The sequence below is a fragment of the Xyrauchen texanus genome, chromosome 21, assembly GCF_025860055.1.
Source record: "Xyrauchen texanus isolate HMW12.3.18 chromosome 21, RBS_HiC_50CHRs, whole genome shotgun sequence".
In the NCBI taxonomy this organism is placed as follows: Eukaryota; Metazoa; Chordata; class Actinopteri; order Cypriniformes; family Catostomidae; genus Xyrauchen; species Xyrauchen texanus.
Genome location: NC_068296.1, coordinates 39,229,149 through 39,250,931, shown reverse-complemented (window position 1 = coordinate 39,250,931; position 21,783 = coordinate 39,229,149). Strand labels below are relative to the sequence as shown.

The 21,783-nt window shown below is 38.8% G+C and overlaps 1 protein-coding gene across 6 annotated transcripts in view; it reads right to left on the bottom strand.

Annotated features, from left to right (window-relative positions):
• Positions 1-1,721: 1,721 nt before the first annotated feature.
• Positions 1,722-21,783, bottom strand: part of ppfibp2a (PPFIA binding protein 2a) — a 69,439-nt gene continuing 49,377 nt past the window's right edge. For all 6 annotated transcript variants that reach the window (XM_052152803.1, XM_052152805.1, XM_052152804.1 and 3 more), the window contains 16 exons: positions 20,865-20,926; positions 18,879-18,954; positions 16,158-16,252; positions 15,978-16,048; positions 15,842-15,881; positions 15,599-15,640; positions 15,188-15,359; positions 12,262-12,394; positions 10,460-10,579; positions 10,217-10,364; positions 7,231-7,342; positions 5,957-6,045; positions 5,735-5,857; positions 5,452-5,577; positions 3,080-3,268; positions 1,722-2,614 (listed from right to left, as the gene is read on the bottom strand). In XM_052152803.1, the coding sequence (XP_052008763.1) occupies positions 2,414-2,614; positions 3,080-3,268; positions 5,452-5,577; positions 5,735-5,857; positions 5,957-6,045; positions 7,231-7,342; positions 10,217-10,364; positions 10,460-10,579; positions 12,262-12,394; positions 15,188-15,359; positions 15,599-15,640; positions 15,842-15,881; positions 15,978-16,048; positions 16,158-16,252; positions 18,879-18,954; positions 20,865-20,926 (1,799 nt within the window). In that variant the 3' untranslated portion in view covers positions 1,722-2,413. The remainder of the gene's footprint in view (positions 2,615-3,079; positions 3,269-5,451; positions 5,578-5,734; positions 5,858-5,956; positions 6,046-7,230; positions 7,343-10,216; positions 10,365-10,459; positions 10,580-12,261; positions 12,395-15,187; positions 15,360-15,598; positions 15,641-15,841; positions 15,882-15,977; positions 16,049-16,157; positions 16,253-18,878; positions 18,955-20,864; positions 20,927-21,783) is intronic.

The window sequence follows — 21,783 nt, the reverse complement described above, 5'->3', positions numbered from 1 at the left end:
TCCTTTCCCCAGTTTCTCTGCTCCTGGGAGTCTTGGCAATGTTCACCAGCAAGGGTCTTGCCTCCTATTAATGGCGCTGCGCTGGCCGAACAGGATATGTTTCTCAGAGTTAATTCCTCTCCTCGACGGCTCGCCTTGGGCGATTCCGAACAGGGAGGACCTTCTCATCCTTGGCCCGAATTGTGAAACCTTTCATGTCTGGCCCCTAAGGGTACCGAATGAGGTTCACAGGGTTTTCTCTTGAGGTTATCGAGACCATTTCAAGTGCTAGGGCTCCCTCCACTTGGAACTGATCTGGGTAGATTTTACAGGCCAGAAGAGGACCTCTTCGCCTCTGTTGATAGCGCAATGTCTCCTCTACTTCTCCCCGAGTCGCCCAGCAACTCCATGAAGGGGCTGATCGTAGTAACGCATTCATAGCACAAATGCACATGCATGAGTTTCCATCTACTAAAGTTCTTATTACAGAACCAGCTAACTGCCAGTTTGCTTCAGTCCTGGATTTTCTGTAGAAAGAACTGTCAGCGGGCACTTGCCTCACCACTGCCAGGTTCTATGTGGCCACTGCGGTTTGCCACGGCTTGGTGGGTGGGGTGCCCTCAAAGAGGCATCCTCATTATTGCCCGGGCCTACGAGGCGCGCGGTCAAGCTTCGCCAGTAGGTTTTAGGGCACACTCTACCAGAGGGCTCTCCTCCTCTAAAACATTGTCTAGAGGTCTCCCTCTGCAGCAAGTTTGTGATGCGGCAGGTTGTCCTCTCCGCACACATTCATTAGATTTTTATAGTTTGGATGTCCTGCCACTCCGGGCTCTTATGCCCTTGAGTCGACATCTCAAACTCATGTTTGGACAAGTTTGTGATGCGGCAGGCTGGTCCTCTCCGCTCACATTCATCAGTTTTTATGACTAGTTTGTGTTGCAATAGGGTTCTCTTCGCACACATTCATCGAACTTTATGGGCTAGATGCTTTGCTACTCCGGACTCTTATGTCCTTGATTCGACATCTCAGCCCATGCCTAAACAAGTTTGTGATGCGGCAGGCTGGTCCTCTCCGCACACATTCATCAAAATTGAATGGTTTAGATGTTTATGCTACTCCGGGCTCTTATGCCCTTGAGTCGACATCTCAAGCTCATGTCTGAGACCTCTCGCGTTTTTGTGAGTACACTGCACAACCGTAGGGGTCCGGACAGCCCCAAGTGCGGCGGCGTGGGTATTGCGTTCCCCGTAGCGCTTAGCAGCGCAGCATCAAAGTGAAGCTTTGAGAAAAGGGAACGTCTCGGGTTACATTTGTAACCCTTGTTCCCTGAAAAAAGCGGAACGAGATGCTGCGCTGCTTTGCCGCACTGGGACGTCCCAGGACTGCTCTTCAAAAAGAAGTATCTGACGACACCTGGTGACGTATCCATTTATAGCCTGGCCGCAGGTGCATCTAATGATTACATCAACCGAGGCTATAAATTCCAGTCAATGTTCATTGACGTGTTACACACACTATTTCAGCTCGGTTCACAGCTAGAGTTGTTCCCCGTAGCGCTTAGCAGCGCAGCATCTCATTCCGCTTTTTTCAGGGAACAAGGGTTACACATGTAACCAGAGACGTTTTCCTCATTTAAAAAGTATAACTCCTAAAAACATGAATTGTTATTTTTGCAATATATGTATGAAATCATGAGCACTCACATTAAAATGAAGACTCCAGTCATATCAGTAACCTTATAAAAGCTGTTTTATTCTACATGGAGAGGGTCCACACATGTTACAATCACATGACCAGCTGAATACTACTCACTTAATCTCAGTAACGTCCTGTTATTGGACACTTTCACTCACTGATTAAAGTAATCATGTCTGACTGTGAATAATAAATTTCTACAATGACATCTGAAACTGAAAACTATTGATTTTAAATGATGCTGCATCCGAGCCACTAGGTGTCAGTGTGAGTACAAGATAACACAAAGACAAAAGTTACTGAATGCACCTTTAAATCATTATGCCTAATTTTCACAATGGTTTACCTTTTAATGAATAATTTTAACAAAGCATAAGCAAATCATACATACAATGAAAGAGAGAGAGAAATAAAAAAATGATTTGACATTTCAAAACTCATTCAGTTTGCCAGAAATAGGTATAAATTCATTGTTAAAATTAAAACAATTATGTATTTGGTTTTGTAGAAAGAGAAACAAATAAAATATTCCAGGAAATATTTTGGCATTTCAGCTTTCCAAATCCAATTAAATAATAATATCCATCACTTTTGAAAGTAATTCATAAGTCATATGCAGCATATCCAGGTCATATGCTCAAGAATGAGTTCTAGCCTCTCTTGATGCCTGCTGTTTGGTTCCACAGCATGCAGTTACTGTTGTTTTGCTTTGTTTGGTTGAATGACAGACGCAGTGAATCAACTCTTTGACCCGACCAGCTCCTGTCTGTCCGAGTCTGTGTCCAGGATGGGGCTCATGCCCCTGAAGCTTTCACAAGGCCGCTTTGGTGTTGCACTCAGGACGGGAGTTCCTGTCTCCATGGGGCAGATATAATCTGCTGAATCCTCTGTCCTGAGCTTCCTCAGCTGTCTGAAGTGGGTAAAGCCAAGCTTCTTTGGCTAAGACAGAGAAATGACAGGGATACAGTAAACAACATGACAGAAAACATGAACATGATTTGATACATAGCATACAATAAACAAGATTTTCTTGAACATTTTCTATCCAGCCACCCCCTTTTGGATGATTCAGAGCCCCCTTTTGGGTTGCACCCTATTGGTTGCATATATGGTAGTTGCTCATCTGATCCGAGTACTTGTAGTACTCTTAGTTTCATTTCATTGTTCAGTGTGAACACGCTACTTTCACTACAAAATTGCCTAGAATAGTGCAGAAGAATGTGAATTGGGATGCAGCTTGTATCTTAAGCAGTTTGGGCTGAACTAATTAAACACTTACAGTGCTGGCTTTTTAACAAACTCTTACCGGAATGTTTGAGGAATATAAATACAGTGCTGCCTTACAAGCACGGCTTCTGCATCACTAAATGTGAAGTCTATCAGGTTTTGTTTGTGATATCATACCCTGACTTTGGCTGTGATGGTGAGGGGTGAATTCCCACTGGCGTTGGCAAACTCCCGTTTCTCCTGTTGTGCTTGCAGACCCACCAGTGTGCTGAAGTTGGTGGCGAGGTGCCGTCTGAGGAGGGTCTTCTGTGGAGGGATGTTCAGGAGCATAGCCAATGTCTCTGAGCTAAAGCGAGGCTCAAGGATCTAATGAGCAAAAACACACTAGTTAACTCTTCTTAATGTAATGTAAGATAAATTTAAAGTAATTTGTTTTCTGACAGTGTTTTCTGCATCACTATATATCGACCACACTGTTGCACAACTGAATCTACAGCAACACAAGAAAATAATGTTTTGTTCTGTTGCAATCTCTTCGCTGGTTGCACACAGTAAAAACATACAGCATGACCAGTCTGGTCCAATTCATGGACAAATAACTGTGTTTGTTGTGTATATTTGGAGTGCTGCAGAAACCAACACATTTCCCTACACCTTAACTTAACCCTAACCACAAAGATTAAAAAAATTTAAAGTTTGAAAAATTAATAAACATACCGCAACTTAAAAGTTCTATTTGGATAACCCTTTTCTCACACATTCGGCATGCCCAATTCACAAATCGCTCAAATTCCTTGTTGTGGCATGGTGACTAGCCTCGATCCGAGTGGCAAATCTCAGTTGCCTCCGCTTCTGAGTCAGTCAACCTGCGCATCTTATTACGTGATGGCTTGCGACTTATTGAAATGAAGCAATCACACGGTCATGCAGAACATCTCGTGTTTTTAAATCCATAAGGATCTCTTTCTCAATGTTGATAGCGGCAGTGATGACAGCCGACTCATCAGCAACATCTCGCACTCTTCATTTCAAATTACGTCACTTAAAGCGTGATTGTGTCTCTCACTGAAGATCACACCCACCAAGAACAAATGAATCAATCTGATTGGCTGATGAATCTGACAATCTGACATTAGATGCTCATTCATTTGCACTGTTGAGGGATTCTGTGTAAATTCTGAAGGCCTGACGGGGTGGAGCTCAGACTCACGCTCTGCTTCAGGCATGTGATTTGTGAAACAGTTGTCACACTTTGCTTGTAAGCATCAAGGAATACATTTTGACTGGATAAACATTTAGTTTTTCTCTATTTGTTTGTAGATTAAGAGAGGAAAGCGAATAAAGATACATAGGCAAAAAGATGATTGAGAATAAAGATGATTGAGAATGAAAGGATGAAATTTATTTATTTATTTATTTATTTAATTGGCATGTTAGTCCAGCAGAGAAGACTTTGCTGAACAGTGCACGAAATGTCAGTTTTGCAAAAAAATGGTTATAGTACCGGGCATTCTATGAGACTAAGTTGCTCTAATGAGCTAGTTCTTTTTAATGAATTAGACAAAAAGACTCATGGATCAGTCAGCAACCATGTTCAGTTATAAGAATCAGTCTAGCAACTCACTCCCTCACTGAACTGTGAGTCATTATTTTCGTTATGTCCAACTCGAAATGAACCACGATCTGTTAGTGTGATATGCATGTTTTTTTTAATATAGCAAGCATACAAATACAATTGAATATTAGAATATATCCCATAGATCCCACAGTGCTCATCAGCAGCAGGACATATGCCTACTGTGGTACTGAACACCAAAGGGGACCCTTCTTAACTATTTTAACTATTTTTTGTATTTAAACATGCACAGACAGACGTCTTTGACTAACTTGATACATATCTCGGACCGCTTGTAAAAGATGCGGTGTCAAGTTACAACTCTGAAGAGGAGAAGGCAGTCTCTGTCATTCAGCTGCTGCCTTTTCCTGTTTCGAGCAGAAACGCATCATGAACATGTTGGTGTATTGGTGAATTGCTGGTGTACAAAACATGCGCTAGATTGACGTCTTAGACCATTTTGATGCGTTTACGGCTATGTGCATTTCAGTGCAGGATGGTACTGGAGTTAAAACAGTAAGTAAACAGTTCCATTCATGAATATTTCAAATGTCAAGACTGTTTGATAGTTTATGGTGCTGATACCCTGTTTACAACGTGCACGTCCATTAACACAACATGATGCAACGGCTTGAGGCTGTCTACACTGGGCACATTGACAAGAACTATGTAAACCATTTATTTGTGTTGTTGGCAGTAGTAGCACCACTGCTTGCAGCGCAAAATGGAATTTGTTTACTGTCGCCGCAACATGACGCGCCACTTTCAATAAATTATTTTCCATAAATGGTCTGGGTGGACTGAGGAGGACATTTTGCATTGTTAATGTAAGATTTGTTTTCCATGAAAATACCCCTTTAATAACATCAATAATTAAACATATATTAGCAGAAATGCTGTAGAGTCCAGTAAAAAAAGCTGTTGTGTGACTCACAATCAGTCCTCCATGAACGCCGCTGCCTCTCAGGTTTGGAGCATACTCAGCCAAATCCACTGACCTCAACCACTCCATAACTCGATGATTGGACCACTGCACCACCTCTGAGGGAGACGTCTTATTCTGCTCAGAAAACAAAGTATACAAGCCTTCGGTTTTAAAGCATGTGACCTGTAGGTCTGGGCTGGTCTTAGCAGGTATTAGGTCTGGCCAAGCTGGTCCAGCTGAAAAATGTGTCCAAACAACCTCTAAAACCTACAAATGCACTCGGATGCCTCACCTCATCTCCTGGTCGGCGTCTGAGGCAGTTTGGGTTGAACTTGTTAGCGTGCAACACATGAATGGCACATTTAATGCTCAGATGATGGAGTTGACTGGTGACGTTCAGGAACAACAGATCATTCTGAGAGAAAACAACATCAGTTACTATAGTTTGAACAATGTGCATCTTGAATAGCATTATTTCATGGCATAATCAACACATAGCAAATTGTTGTCTTACAACTGTCAGATACTGTAGCATGCGGCCATCAACCTTGCTCTCATAGAACTGATCTTTGTACTGTGGTAAACCGATGTCATCAAGCCAACCTACAGATACAAAATTGAGAACTATTAACCAGGACGGTGCAATTAATCACAATGTGAGCATGTGCAATTTCTAAACCGCAGCAATCTGTCCTCCGAATTCTGTGATGTTCAGTTCACAGTTCTGATTGGTGCATATATTTTGCACTGACTATCATTAATCAGAATGCAGTGTGCAAACAGAGAACAGAAATCGGAAAGGTGAATAAAGAAAACAAAAAGGCATATAGAATCCTGGTGTGATTTTGTTGTTAATATGGCACAGTCCTACTATAAGCACACATAGATTATTCTCAAAGCGTAAATGTGAACGTTTATCTGTGGAAGACTAGGATTGACGCTTATAAAAGGACTAATAACAATAATAATTTCTTGACAATGGCTAAGCAGCTTTTCATTTACACTGAGTGAAAACATACAACCTAAACTAGAAGGAACTGTTATTAAAGGATAGGGCAGTTCAAAACACTTGGACCCGATGCAAAACTGTAAGTAAACATTTCCATTCATGAATATTTCAAATGACTGTTTGATAATTTATGCTGACATCCTGTTTACACAGGGTGTGTCAGTTGATGTGATACAAAGGCTTGGTGCACGTCAACACAAATATTCTAAACAGTTTATTTGTGTTGTTGACAGTAATATCTCCAATGCGTGCAGCGCAACATGAAACGGGACATCTGTTTACTGTTGGCACAACGCACAATCCATCATCACTGATTATAACTCTTTTGAGGCGACTCTCGTGTCCATTGTAGACAAGGTGTGAGTGTTATCTGTTGTACTTGTGATGAACAGTTTAATATATTCAGATGCACTGTGTTAGATGTGCTTTATGTGTCACCCCTGAAATTTAGTTTTATAATGTTGTGGAGTTTTCTATTCAGACGGAGTTTCAAAAATGACTGTACGCTGTTAGCTAATCAGAACAGTGGCCGTTTATGTTGAAGTTTTAAGGAGGCACTTTGGCCAAAACCAAGCGTTTCAGACAGAGGGCCAGAAACAGGGTGGAAAATGATCATATATTATGTATATTTAATGCAAAAAACTTTTCTAACATTATCAGTGGACCTAAGGTAGATAATAACTATAATAAAAATAATATTTAACTTTTTACTGCCTTGCAAGCACTGTTTTTTCTGTAGCTAATGCAAATCTATTCAGTGTACTAATATAAGTACATACGTGTAACCCAGATGTGATTGAGCTCTGAAGATTTCTCCATTGATTTGTTACTGAAAGCTCTGAGAGCGAGCTGCAGCTTCTTTCTGTGCAGAGGGTGTTTAATACAAATCCCCTGGAAAACACACACACACACACAAGAATCATGACTACATCAAATTACATCTCTCAGTAAATATGATAATAAAGATTAGGTGATTGGCATATTTCTTTACAGCAACACGGTAGCTCATATGACGACTTCCATTTTAATGACAGTTGCGTTATTTATATCAACATAAACATCACTTTCTTATAGTTGCCCTGACTGATGAGCTAACATTAATCTCAGATGTACGATTTTCGCTATTAATTAATTAAACTTGAGTACTTGAATTAAAAAATCCTTGGTTACAATTTACATGATTATGAATTGGCAGTATGGTGGAGGAGAAATAATCCACTGATGAGAGTCTGAGCAAGCAAAAATGTATATTTAATAAATATAAATCACCTCAACTTGTTTGCTTTAAGGACAGCTGTGTTTAATGGGAGTGTTCAAGATTTGTTGTTGTCACTTGTCATTCAAATTATCCAATGACTCATGAAAATAATTGGCATATCACTCTATCTGCAATTAATACAATTTCCTAGGATGGCAAAAGTTATATTTTACAAGAAAAAATAGAAAGCTTATTTTTGTGTTGTGCTATTAGAAATGATCTCAATAGATGAACTGGTAACAAACTCATTTTCTCTGGCGGCACTTCCAAGTTCTTTCAGCACCCCAGAAAAGAACTGCTTTCAATGGGCGGCTCATTCAAACTGAGCCGAAAAGGCCCAAAAATTGCTGTTTGTGAAGTTAAAACACACCATTTCCAAACAATTATATCAGGATAAACTCATGATTTGACATAATGATGGTGATTGCAAATTACTGTTTATAATTTCCAAAGTGCAACTGCTGTGACTGTATGAGGCCAAATGTGATCAAACAATGATCTTATATGGACAAGACCACCATATAAGATCCAACGGGACAAACGAGAACGCAAATCTACTATTTGTCAAAGAATATGCAATAATAAATTAGGGTAAAATAATAAAAAATCTGGGAAAAATAATTTAAACCCAAACATTCTAAAATGTGTCTTTATTTTGAATGCATTAAGTTACTTTTTTAATAAAATAAAAGCTGTTAGTAATTTGAATATTGAATAAGACAAATATTAGGCAAAGGCTATTTGCACTAAGTGCAATTAGCAACAAAAAGTACCTTCTTTCTATTTAGTGCAAATAGTGTTAAAAATTATTTGCACCCCTAATTAAATACTAACATATAGTGTCACTGCAATGTGTTTATTGTGTTTATGTAGAATCCCACAGACACCCTACACCAACCCCTACCACTAAACCTAACCTTACCTGATATAAAAATCAAAGGTTGTTATAGTAACCATAGTATCACCATGGCATTTTTTGGTCAGATCATAGTAACCAAATTAAACATGGTTACAATAGTAACACCATATTACTGCAGTAACAACATTAATTGCATTAAAACTATGACTTTCACCAAAAAACATGGTTACTACAATATTACTATAGTAGAACCATGGTTAATTTTACCCAGAACAAACCTTACTCTCAACTCCCTGACCGTCACCGTCACCAAATCACTGAGGCAATCAAACTTTATATTCATTTGTATTTAATATTATAAGTAGTACTAAAGGAAGTATTAAGAGTGAAAACAGGAAACAAGATAGGAAAAATTGGGAATTGAACCCTGAATGAAGAAAAGCACATCCACACCTTCTTTACACACAACGTCATTGCAGTGACACTTGCGAACACGTTCTTGTCTTCAATTTCTGTGTTTCCACCAGACCATTTGAGTGCAAATAGCTGCGCTGTGTGGCAGGTGCTATTTACGCCTAGTGCAAATAGACACTTTGCAAATAGTATCATTAACTGTATGTGGACCAAAAAAGATTGATTTCTGATGGTAGTTTTCATTTTCATATGCCACATTTCTCAGGTTGTATAAGTGTGTTACAAGTGTGAGGATGTGTATTCATCAACATGTAACATGACAAAATCCCACAGGCATATTGAAAGAAGTTAAAGTTAAGTTTTTTTGGATAGTTTACAATGAATATACATATATTTCTTAACTATAAACCATAGCTATCCTTAAATAATAACTTTTATTAACATGAACAAGTATTATTACATTATATAATGCTTAACGTCATGGTTAATATTGTAACCTCTGTTCCCCAATGGAAGGAACGAGACATTGTGTCGATTGTAGTGACACAAGGGGTCCAACTTCAAATCTGCCATCCGCCAAAGCAGGCAAAGAGCTGCTCAGAGCATCTAAAGCCCTGCGTGTGGTCCACATAGATATGCAAAGCACATACCGGACACAGCAACGAAGAGGCTGGGTCTGCCACGACATGTCATGGGTCCTCTCCCCTTTATACCCGGGGGCGGAACATGCAAATTCTGTCTGTCAATTTGACATTGGCCTTTTCTCAAGTTCAGAGGTATGCGAGGCTTTCAGAAGAGACCCCTTGTGTCACTACAATCGACACAACGTCAAGTGAGTGACAGAAGGGGAACTGATTATATAACAGAAACTGCAACACTATTTATATCAACCATTAAAATATCTGCTGCTCTAAAGAAAACAGAAGCACAGAAGCCTGCCTTGTGACATCACAGTCATTTCTATAGGCATGGTCAAAAAGTGTTCAGAAGACAATCTGTAATCTGTTAGTACTGTATGTCTATGTATAAGTTAATAGTATGCTTCTAGGTGTGCTGTGCAGTGATACACACAGATGCTTCACCTAAGCTGTTTCCATTGTGTTTTAACTTGCCATCCAAGACGGGAACTATACATTTTACAATTACCAATATAATCAGTAGTGAAAGCCCTACCTAGATCTCAAGAGTTAAATAACCACAATATAATAAACTAATAAAGAATAAGAAGAATAACCTTCTCAAGCTCCTGTGGAGTGGCAGAAAGGAGGGTTTGTCCGCTTTCCACCCACTGACGGGCCAGACTGACATACTGACCCAAACCACAATCCTCCAGCCAACCACACACCTGCTCTGTGCTCCACTTACTGAAGGGGGTGTGTGCACTGATGAAGAGAAGGAGAATAACTTACATTAACATAGACTGTGAAGACTCAATCATTAACAGTTAGTGTATCTGTACTTGAAGAAGAAGTGTTACCAAGCTGAACGTCCTGATTCAGGGGTCCGTGTCAGCCGGGGCCCCGCTGTGGCCCTGAACCCTCCTCTCCTGAATGCAGTGGGCTCCAGGTCATCAGACAGCACACCCGTCCTTTTGATCCTTAACATAATAACACATACCCTGTTAACACCTGGTTTTCACATGATCTAGTCAAGTCCAACTGTAATCTGTCTTAAAGCCGCCAGTGAACAAGCCAAAGGCTACTCTGGCAAGAAAAAAATACATAGAGCCCTATTTTAAGAGTGCAAGTGTTATGCACAATCCAATGCTTTAAGTCATAAGCGCAAAGTAAATGGGCATAGCCATGAAGTTTTGGTATTTTCATACTAGCATGTGCTAAGTCAAGGTGCAAGTGGGTTTGGCGAAACTGCCCGTGCAACATACAGAAGGTGTGACCAAGTGCCATTTAATTCTGAGGTTCTTCTCCAGTTATTCAACATCTGCGTCATATTATATAGTTAATTCTCTCAAGCGTCAATGATTTAAACAAAGCACATTAATAAGAAGTTGGTAAGGTAAATGGACTGTATGCAATGAATTAGAAGAATTGAAAATTATGTTCTTTTGTGCATTAACTGTGTCCTTGAAGAATGTCAGGCATATTTCAATGACAGAGACACACTCCTTTTATAGGCATGGAAAATTTGATTCTCGTCAGACATTTGGTGCAGTGCACGAGGCAATTGTGGGGGTTGGCGTGATGCGAGCGCAAAGCTATCGTCTTTTTTCTGCAACTGCTTTTGTGTCCTTTGTGTTCATTTCATGGTTGTGTCTCCAAATCGATAAGATGAATTTAAGCAAAACTTTGGAGAGTGAGTAACTTTTAAATGAACTTTAAAAAAAACACAATTCACATAGTTTCGCCTGATGAGAAAACCCATCTGCCATGAATGTCTACAAAGATTTCAAGTCAAAGGGGGAAACACCAGAAACCTTATAACACCTTTGTCTCATCTCACTGGTTTTGCAGAATACACGCGGGTTAGTGCCAATTCATTTAACCTAAATGCTTTATCTTAACATTTACAGTTTCTCTGAAAAATCAAAAGTCGAACTAGTTGAATGTTTTCCAATTGCAAATGCATGGTGGCGGTAATTTCGCAATTATGATCATATCGGTTTGATCACATCCCTGAGGCGTGTGATCAAACCGGTGTGTGTGTATTCTGCATTCACGCTGCTGTTAACAGGAGATCGTAATGAAACAGCTGTCTTTTTAATGTTACAATGTCTCTATTTTTATGTTACCAACATTAAAATAATCACCGAAATAATGGAATAAAAGATTAAAGCCACTGCCGTTTGAACTGGCTGTTTTGAAGCGGTGAAGCTTTTTTTTTTTTAAGAATGCATTAGGTAAAGTTGGACAAGTGGAATGGCTAGTTTCTAAGAACCACATTTGCTATGACAAACTGTTAAGAATTATCACACTACCTTGTGGTAATGTGATACTTTAGCTGGTATAGTAGCGAAAGATATGATTATGGTATCATGACTACCCTACCAGATAGTGGACATTTTACTACACAAATGCCACAAAACATAGAATCTATGTAATATAATTTAGCAAATATGTTGCCACAAACACATTCATAACATTTTCATGAGATCACGTTAAAACATTTTGGATCCCGTTTACACTTGTATTTGGGAATGACAACATGTGATCGGATCACCCAAGATTAATGCTAATGCCAGGTAAAAACGTGGTCTCAGGCATCTCACATTGTCTAGATCTCTCATTCTCTATCTCTTCCTTTTACACACACACTTATACTCACTTTCCCCACAGTTTGCGTATGCTGGTATTTTTGACGTTTTCCTGTAACACAGGAGACTGCTGTCCTGACTCTGCTCCTGACAACACTGATGACAGATTAGATGATGTTGTGTCCTTCATTTTCTCTGTGCTTCCTGTGGGGGGAAATACAATACTGTAATCTTACTTACTGCTGAGTACCAATTACCATAAAGCTTTATCAACAGAAAGCTGTTCCATCAATAGAAACAGAAAACCAAACCATTGAAATCTAGGAGAACCTTAAAAGTTCAAATACAGACCGGCCTTAACAGCTTGACAAGCTAATGTTCAATATACTGTACAATCAAATACTGTCTCCACTTATTTCGAGGAAATGCAAATCGTAGTAAAATGAAGTACAAACTATTGTAAGGGAACTAAAAATGTACCTGTGCAAAATGTATTAGGAGGGAGCGCAAACTATTATAAGCGAACGCAAAACTTGTTACGAGGGATTGCAAAACGTATTATGAGGGAGCGCAAACTATTTTGAAGGAACATAAAATATATTGCGAAATGAATTACAATGGAGTGCAAACTATAGGGAACCCAAAATTAATTACAAGGGAGCGCACACAATTGCAAAGGAAGGTAAACATAGTACAAGAGAATGCAAAACATATTACGAGGGAACAAAACCATTACGAGGGAATGCAAAACGTATTACAATACAGTGCAAACTATCCGAGAGAACCCAAAACGTATTACGATACAGTGCAAACTATCCGAGAGAACCCAAAACGTATTACGATACAGTGCAAACTATCCGAGAGAACCCAAAACGTATTACGATACAGTGCAAACTATCCGAGAGAACCCAAAACGTATTACGATACAGTGCAAACTATCCGAGAGAACCCAAAACGTATAACATTGGAACAAAAAAAACATTACCAAGAAGTGCAAAGTACTGCAAGAAAATGCTAAACTTATTACAAGGAAACGCAAGCCGTGAGGGAACACAAAATGTATTGTGCGGAAATACTAAACTTATTACGATGGAGCACAAACTATTGAGAATGCAAAACACATTACGAGGGAATGCAAAACGTATTATGAGGGAACAAAAAATGTATTACGTGGGAGCACAAACTATTTTGAAGGAACCCAAAATATATTGCGAGAGAGTGAAATACGTATTACACGTGAGTGAAACTATTGCGAGGGAATACAAAATGTATCGCAAAAATGTACTGCAAGGGAGTGAAAACTATTGTTATTATTACGGGAATGCAAAATGTATTTCTAGGTAGCGAAAACTATTCATGGTTACTGTTGTAACCTCCATTCCCCGATTGAAGGAACGAGACGTTGTGTTCCCCTTGCCACATCACTATCCCTACCACTGTAATGCGCCGTAACCGTATTAAATACGGGTATAAAGGGAGCGAGCGAATGCCAGACGTATACGGCGCATTACAGTGGTAGGGATAGTGACGTGGCAAGGTTACACAGCGGTGGAAGGGCATCTTTAAAAAGACGCATCCTGAAAAGGACGTTCAACGCCTGCTTTTACCAGAATCAAACTTTTTTAGAGGAGAATAAACTCTTTTATAAGAGAAGCGCTGTCGAAGCTGCACGGAATGCGCCGTCAGATCCAACAGAAAGCTCTCTTGCAGAGGTGGGTGAAGCAGTCATGTGTCACACAGCTCGCTGATCATACAACCGTTCGAATCCGAAGAAAAGGCATTCGCTCGCCCGCTCCCTTTATACCCGTATGTCCGGGGGCGGGGCATGCAAATTCTGTCTGCCAATTTTTAATTGGAATTTTTCAAGTTCAAGTTCAGAGGTACGTGAGGCTCTCAGAAGAGACCCCTTATGTCACTACAATTGACACAACGTCGAGTGAGTGACAGAAGGGGAACTATTGTGGGGGAATGCAAACTACTGCAAAGAAAAAGCAAACTGTATTAAAAGAGAGCACAATCTATTGCGAGGGAATGCAAACTTATTAAGAGGAAATGCAAAACGTATTACAAGGAAGCGCAAACTAATGTGTGGTAATGCAAAATGTATTATGGGGGAGCGCAAAGTATTGCGAGGGAATGCAAAAGGTATTATGATGAAGAGAAATATGGGGAGCTCTTAATGAGTTGACAGAATACTTTTGTAATGCTGACATGACTTGCAGTGTGACATGCTGTTACATCTAAAACTACTTTAAACATAATTTTGTTGTTTAAGACATCACGGCTCAATGTGTCTGGAGGATGTGTGCTAACCACTATGATGAGCCATTGATTGAGCCTTTTTGATGGTGCCTCTATTAAATTGTTGGGAAAAAATGTCTAGCATGTATAGAAAAAGAATGCAATTACACTTTTTATCTCAAGTCATTATTTCAAGGCTTGACTTTTATTTAACAAAGAACCCTCTGTGAGTGCAGCTTTTTGGTCTTCAGCCCTTCATTACCTTATTTTTAGAGTTTTTGTGCAACCTGAACTGAAAAAATATGCACTCTAAAGATAGAGTACTGCAGGCAGTTGAGGACCCCTGCCTGCCCGCCCTGTGAAGCCCATGTGGGCACCTGGCAGTGGTTATGCTCCCTTTAGTCATGCTGTTTTAACTGGGTGGGTCCTGAACAGGTGGGGCCCATATGATGGTCGCTCTGGCCCCTTCTAGAGGCCCTTTCATTAGAGCCCATCAAACGGGCGGAGAGATGAAAAGAGGTTTTGAGGGATTCTAGAAGTGGTTTTCCACAGAGCAGGGGTGGAGGAGAGACTAGAAATATGCACTCAAAATAATTCACCAGGGAAGGGACGTCGAGACCCAAAATGGAAGATTCGGAGCTTCTGCATTGGACTTTATGTTGATAGTCAAAAGTCTGGCTATGCAAAACTACCTATTCTTTAAACCTCAACACCATCGTCGACAGGAAAATACTATTACTATTGCAAGACAAATACCTCTAATAGGCGTAACAACATCAGCAGTTCTTTCTGGACAGCACAAGATATCTTTATCATCCTTCATCTCTGGAGTTCTCAGGTCGGATGTGTCACTCATCTTACTGTCTCTCTTCTCTGGGGAACTCAACACTGCCGGAAACATCTGATGTCTGTTATCAGCTGGTTGAGTCTATAAGAGGGTGAAAAGTGAAGCAAATGTACTGCGGTGTACAACAAACATATTTAGTTCATCTTCAATAGCCAAAAGTACAGACTTTCTTAGACTATCCTCTAAGGGGGCTCCTTACTAAAGCCTCCTCTTACAGCATCAGCAGTAATAACATTAACAACTTCACAATATAACTAGAAGATTAAGATGAAATATTAAGATAAAAGATAAAGAACTGGTTGAAATTATGATTTCTGTACCTCCTCTGTCAGAACAGGATGTACTAGTTTGTCATTCACTGCCTGTTGGACAAACAGACGCAATCACTGTATAATCAAGAATGGACAGAGCTTGGGCATGAGAATGTCATTTTAGGAATTTTTATGTGTGTAAATTACGTAAAACACTCAACAACCAAATTAATATTCTTAACAAACAATAAATAAACATCAGTTAATTTCTAAGTATATCGAAGTATATTTGGAACAGGTATTTGGTCAAACCTTTTGAGCTGAGCCTCTCAAGCTCTCCATACTGATGGACCTGTGGGGAATAACATCAAATATTTACTGATACATGTATGTGACACACCATTTCCCTGTCAAAAATGATGGGAATAAGATGAAGAGATGCTGTTACCCAGAGTTCTGTGCATCATTCTGTGAATGAACTGAAGACACCAGAAGAGGAGATGAGCTACTGAAGGTTATCTATATCACAGATTAAAGAAATAAACACCATAAACTTAATGTCACTGAGAAAGACTACATTAAAAGGAGATTTATTACAAAGGTCACTCAAACATACACACACACACACCTCAGGATGAGCTTTAGGTCTTAACGTCTTCATCTTTACAATTCCATTCTGCTTCCCCTCATCACTGCTGATCTGAACAGAGTTGTCTCCAGACACTGTGGAAAATGACATCAGATCAATATAATTTCTTATGTAACATTTTAGCAAATGATATTGGTCCACTCATTGCCATGTTACTGTGTTGGGCTTAATAGGCTGTTTAAACAAAAAGAAACATATGATTGTGCCACAGAGCCACATTGTTGCACTTTTATGGGAAATCAACCTACGAATGGCTTACTTATAGTTGAATCTGCATATTAAACTGGCATGTGAAAATAACGAGTGGCAAATTTGATGCAAATTTGTGTCAAGTTGCGACTAGTTGAGATTTTTTGTAAGGGTAAGGTTTATTACAGCTGAGAGACACAACAGACTGAGTAATCACACATACTCAAAGTGCTTATTTTACAGGAGTTTCCATGTTGGGAGGCGATGTAAACATTCAACATGGCGAAGGAGAGTATGGTTTCTATAGTGAATGACTTTTGCAAACTGGCTACCATGAAATACTCAGTGGGGACCTCTGCTTCAACGGCTATTTTTACACAGAGAAAATAGAATGTTTTTTACCAAAATACCATTATCTCCAGCAAGCTGACTAACACTACAGCTGAGGAATGGAGTTAATCGGCTGCAGCTTTAACCTCATGTAACTCTATGTACACATGTGTGGACATTGTATTTTGACTTAGCTACAGTGGGTAAGCATCCAGACTGAGTGTTACTACTGCAGGGAGTTCCGGCATGTGAAAAAATTGCAGCATTAAAGTTATAGCTTATTTAGCTCATGTATGGATATACAGAAAAAATGCTTGAATGTCAGCCTTTTTCAGTAAATTAAAACTGGTGTTTCATAGATACTGGCTATTTAATTATCTTCCTGAAAATCAAAATGAAAATACGTTGTGAACATTCACAAATTAATTTGTTAGCCGTAATGAAAAAACAACAACAATGCATGTATTTAATGGCATTAACCCGTGTTATAATTGACCCGGCTAGTCGTGTTAAACTTACTACATCATTTTAGCATCTTTGTTCTGATGAAAATAAGTGGTCTAATTTGCTGGAACAGCAGAATGACGTAAAACAAAACAAAAAATTATAAGGAAGAAGATTCAATCTAGTTCTAAAACAACATAACGTAACTTAAACCTTGTGTGTCAATAAAAAGATAAAAATACAAAGTTACTCAAAGGTTCTTTGTCCATGTCAAAAAAACTGCCATAATAATGTTACATTAATAAAATAGTTATTTTTTTAACCAACATCAGTCCTGATCATATTTAAACCCTTTAAATGCCAGTTTGTTTATATAATGTCACTGTTGTTTTTTTATAAAATTAAAAACAAAACACACAATTTATTATTTTCCATATACTAAATGCTTAGGGGAAATCAATTTTGAGATTATCGCAGCCTGGGATATGTCAGTGATTAGCGACAATGTAATTTTTTGTGCAGTGTCAGATTAAAAAAAAAACGATATTAAAAAAACTATTTTAAGTATCATACAAATATTATCAGCAGTCGGATCTCAAGAGGCTAATGTTCATCTCTGCTTCAGAGTTGTAACAGATGCAGGTAATCACAATCTCTCTCTCTCTCTCTCTCTCTCTCTCTCTCTCTCTCTCTCTCTCTCTCTCTCTCTCAAGCACACACACACACAAACACACACATTTTTGTTTCTACAATAACTTGATAGAAACTTGTAAGCCCAAGCTGTCGTTACTAGTTCTAAAAGAAACATATTGAAGAAGGCTTGGGCGCATCTTTTGAACAAGCAATGGCAGATCCTGTCACATGGCGTAAGAAAGTAGTTTGATGCACAAGGGCGCTTTTTGTGACAGTCCTTAGTTTTTCCTCATTTTGTATTTATTTACTTGTTAGTTAAACTGTTAAAATTAAATATAAATTAAAATAAATATTTAATAAAAGAAATATAATACTCGCAGTCATGCTGTATGGCCCTAAACATCATGTTTGTGATTACCTGCGGCCGAATAACAGCCATGTTGATATAGTGCCATACAGCACTATATCAACAAAGTTTCAGTTTATTACAGCAATTGAGCTGGGTATAACAAGGTTTAACGTAATAAAAATTATTCTGCCGGCATAAGGGGATACTTAGTCCAAATAGGCACATGACTTAAAATGAGTTTAACTGCCCTAGTTCAATGTTAGTTTGTTTCTGTTGTCCTAATGATGCTTAATCAGTGTGTGTGCATGAGAGCGATTTATTCTTTGATTTGACATGTTAAATGTAAAATGCTTTTGGGGGACTTATTTAAATATTAAGGGTATAGTTATTAAAAGACATAGTAACTTACGCTCCACAGCTAACCAGCTCGGGTAACAGATCGCTACTAGATGTTGAACCAATCAGCTGTGTGTAAAGTGACAACTTTGTCTCTTAACACGCACTTTGCAGAAAGAAATCTTAAAAATCCACAAAACAAACTCTTCATGATCAATTATTTATTGTAATTGATCTGATAAAGCCTGAGTTGACAAAGAAAGTTAACGAGCAGCATCATGGTATCAATTAAGCCTGATTGGATTGGTTTGGTTTTGTCAAGTGATTATACTACATATCAATACTCTTGGCTGATTATGCAATCAGATTCAAGGATCAGAACTAAATGCTCTATGAATATAAACGTTAGAAGCATTCACCTTGAACTAAAGTCATGATGTCACTGATCTGTCTGCACTGGCTGAGGAGAAGAGTAAGTTCTTCTATCCGACGATCCTGAAACAAAACCAGTACTTTTTTAATAAAAGTGACTTTTATTCAAGCAAAAACATTTTTATTTAATCTGACTAAATTGACCTGACAAACAAGGTTACACCAAAAAATGAGTTTCTGAAGGTTTGGTCAAGTAGAATTAGAGCACATATATTTACAGTAAGTGCCTAAAGAGTGTGGAACAGGGCAGAGGAAACTGTTTCTGGCTTCAGTTCTGCGCACATTCTACAACTCAAGTGTATAAACACAGAGCAATGTGAGGAACAAAAGACCCAATGTGCTCAAAATTACCTCTGCTCACTTGGTGAACTATTTGGGCAGTGAGAAGTGCATGTTGACAGTATTTTGGAATATTTTGATCATTTTTATATCAGTGGCCATAACAATCATATACTTTAGTGTCCATATATATATATACTGGCAAGAAAAATTATGTGAACCCTTTGGAATAATTATTGGAGTTTTCTGCAATCATTGGTCATACAATTTGATATCTTCATCAAGGTCACAAGTGTAGACAAACACGATGAGCTTAATTTAACAATTATAATCTTTCATGTCTTTATTGAACACATCCCATTAAACATTCAAAGTGCTGTGGAAAAAGTAAGTGAACCTTTGTATTTATTAACTTCTTGATCCTCCTTTGGCAGCAATAACATCAACCAAGCAGTTCCGGTAGCTGCAGATTACACCTGCACTACATGCAGAAGACACTTTGGACCATTCTTCCTTACAGAACTGCTTCAGCTCAGCCATATTCTTATGATGTCTGGTGTGAACAGCTCTCTTCAGGTCACTACACAGCATCTCTATGGGGTAAGGTCTGGGCTGTGTGTTCTTCCCAAACAACTCAACCTTAGTTTCATCAGTCCACAAAACTTTTTCCCAGTAGCGCTGTGGAGTGTCAAAGTGGTCTTTGGCAAACTTCAGGTGAGCTGCAATATTTTTATTGGAAAGCAGTAGCTTTCTTCATGGTGTCCTGCCATGGACCCAATGCCTGTTTAATGTTTTCTGTATAGTAGACTCATGAACAGATATATTAACCAGTTCAAATGATTCCTTCAAGTCTTCAGCTGTCACTCTAGGATTCTTTTTTACTGCAGTGTACCCTTTGTGTCAACTTGACTGGACGGCCACTACTTCTAGAGAGTAGCCACAGTACTAAATCATCTCATTTTATAGACAGTTTGTCTAACAGTGGACAGATGAATATCTAAACACTTTGAGATAACTTTGTAACCCTTTACAGCTTTTTTGCATGATCTTTGAGTGCTTTTTATAATTCAAAGTAGCTCTAGCCAACACCTCTGTCTCATTTCATCCATTGCATGCCAGGTTTGCCAACTCCTGACTCTAATTAGCTTTTGTTAAAGGCATTTGCCTATGGGGTTCACATACTTTTTCCAACCTACACTGCAAATGTTTGAATGATGCATTCAGTATGTACAAGAACAATACAATGATTTGTGTGTTATTAGTTCAAACAGATTGTGTTTGTTCAATATTGTAACTTAGATGAAGATCAAAACAGATTTTAAACAAATATATGCATAAATGCAGGTAATCCGAAAGGGTTCACATACTATTCTTGACACTGTATGTATGTATATATATAGATATATATATATAGATGGATGGATGGATAGATAGATAGATAGATAGATATACAGTATATATAGTAGTGCTGTCAGTCAATTAACATTTTTTTGTTAATTTTCCGCCTTCACACCAGTGTTTATGTTGTATTAATGGTAAATGCGTTAAGCGCGATTAAGAAATATTAAGGCGTAAAACTTGTTTAATTAATCGCATGCATTAACACGTTAATTCTGACAGCCCTATTATATATATACATTGCAAAGGTTTAAGATTATGGCAAATTGTTAAAATTAAAAAATTACATTATTTACCTTTTCATCATTGGTTGCAATCAGTGACTCTATCCCTGTCTTTAATCTCTGGAGCTCCTGATCTGTTGACAGACAGAAATCTTCAGTGAATACAATTAAATACTCCCAAGAATATTTATATTTATATGATTTATATAAAAAAAATCTTATAATACGAGAGGGATAAACAATGTAATTTTAATGAAAAATAATATCATCATTATAAATATATAAAGAAATAATCACAGGTGAGGCGAATAACGTTGATCATCTCCTAACAAACTACATGTCAAGGTCAGTGTAGATTAGATGGTATGCGAACAATCAGTTCTCGTAGTCAACAAGTTGAATGCAGGAGAAATGGTAGGAGTAAAGACAGAGCGACTTTGATAAGGGCCAAATTGTTATGGCCAGACAACTGGGTCAGATCATCTCTGTAACAGCAAGACTTGTGGGGTGCTCCCAGTCAGCAGTGGTGAGTATCTAACGAAAGTAGTCCGAGGAGGAACAAACCACAAACCGGCGACAGCGTGTTGGATGCCCAAGGCTCATCAATGCGTGAGGGCAATGAAGGCTATCCCGTCTGGTCCAAACTGACAGAAGGTCTACTGTGGCACAAGTTACAGACAATTTCAATGATGGTATAAGCCCTGCTGCATATGGGATGAGTAGTCGCATAGTGCCCATGATCCACAGTGGCTCCACCTCGCAACTTACAGGACTTGAAGGATCTGCTGCTAATGACTTGGTGCCAGATACCACAGAACACCTTCAGGGGTCTTGTAGAGTCCATGCCTTGGTGGGTTGGTGCTAATTTGGTGGCACGCAGAGGACCATCAACATATTAGGCAGGTGGTCACAATGGTTTGGCTCATCATTGTAGATATAAATGAATGATTTAAAAGGGTTCTAACCCCTTCATATGGTTGACTTTCCCATG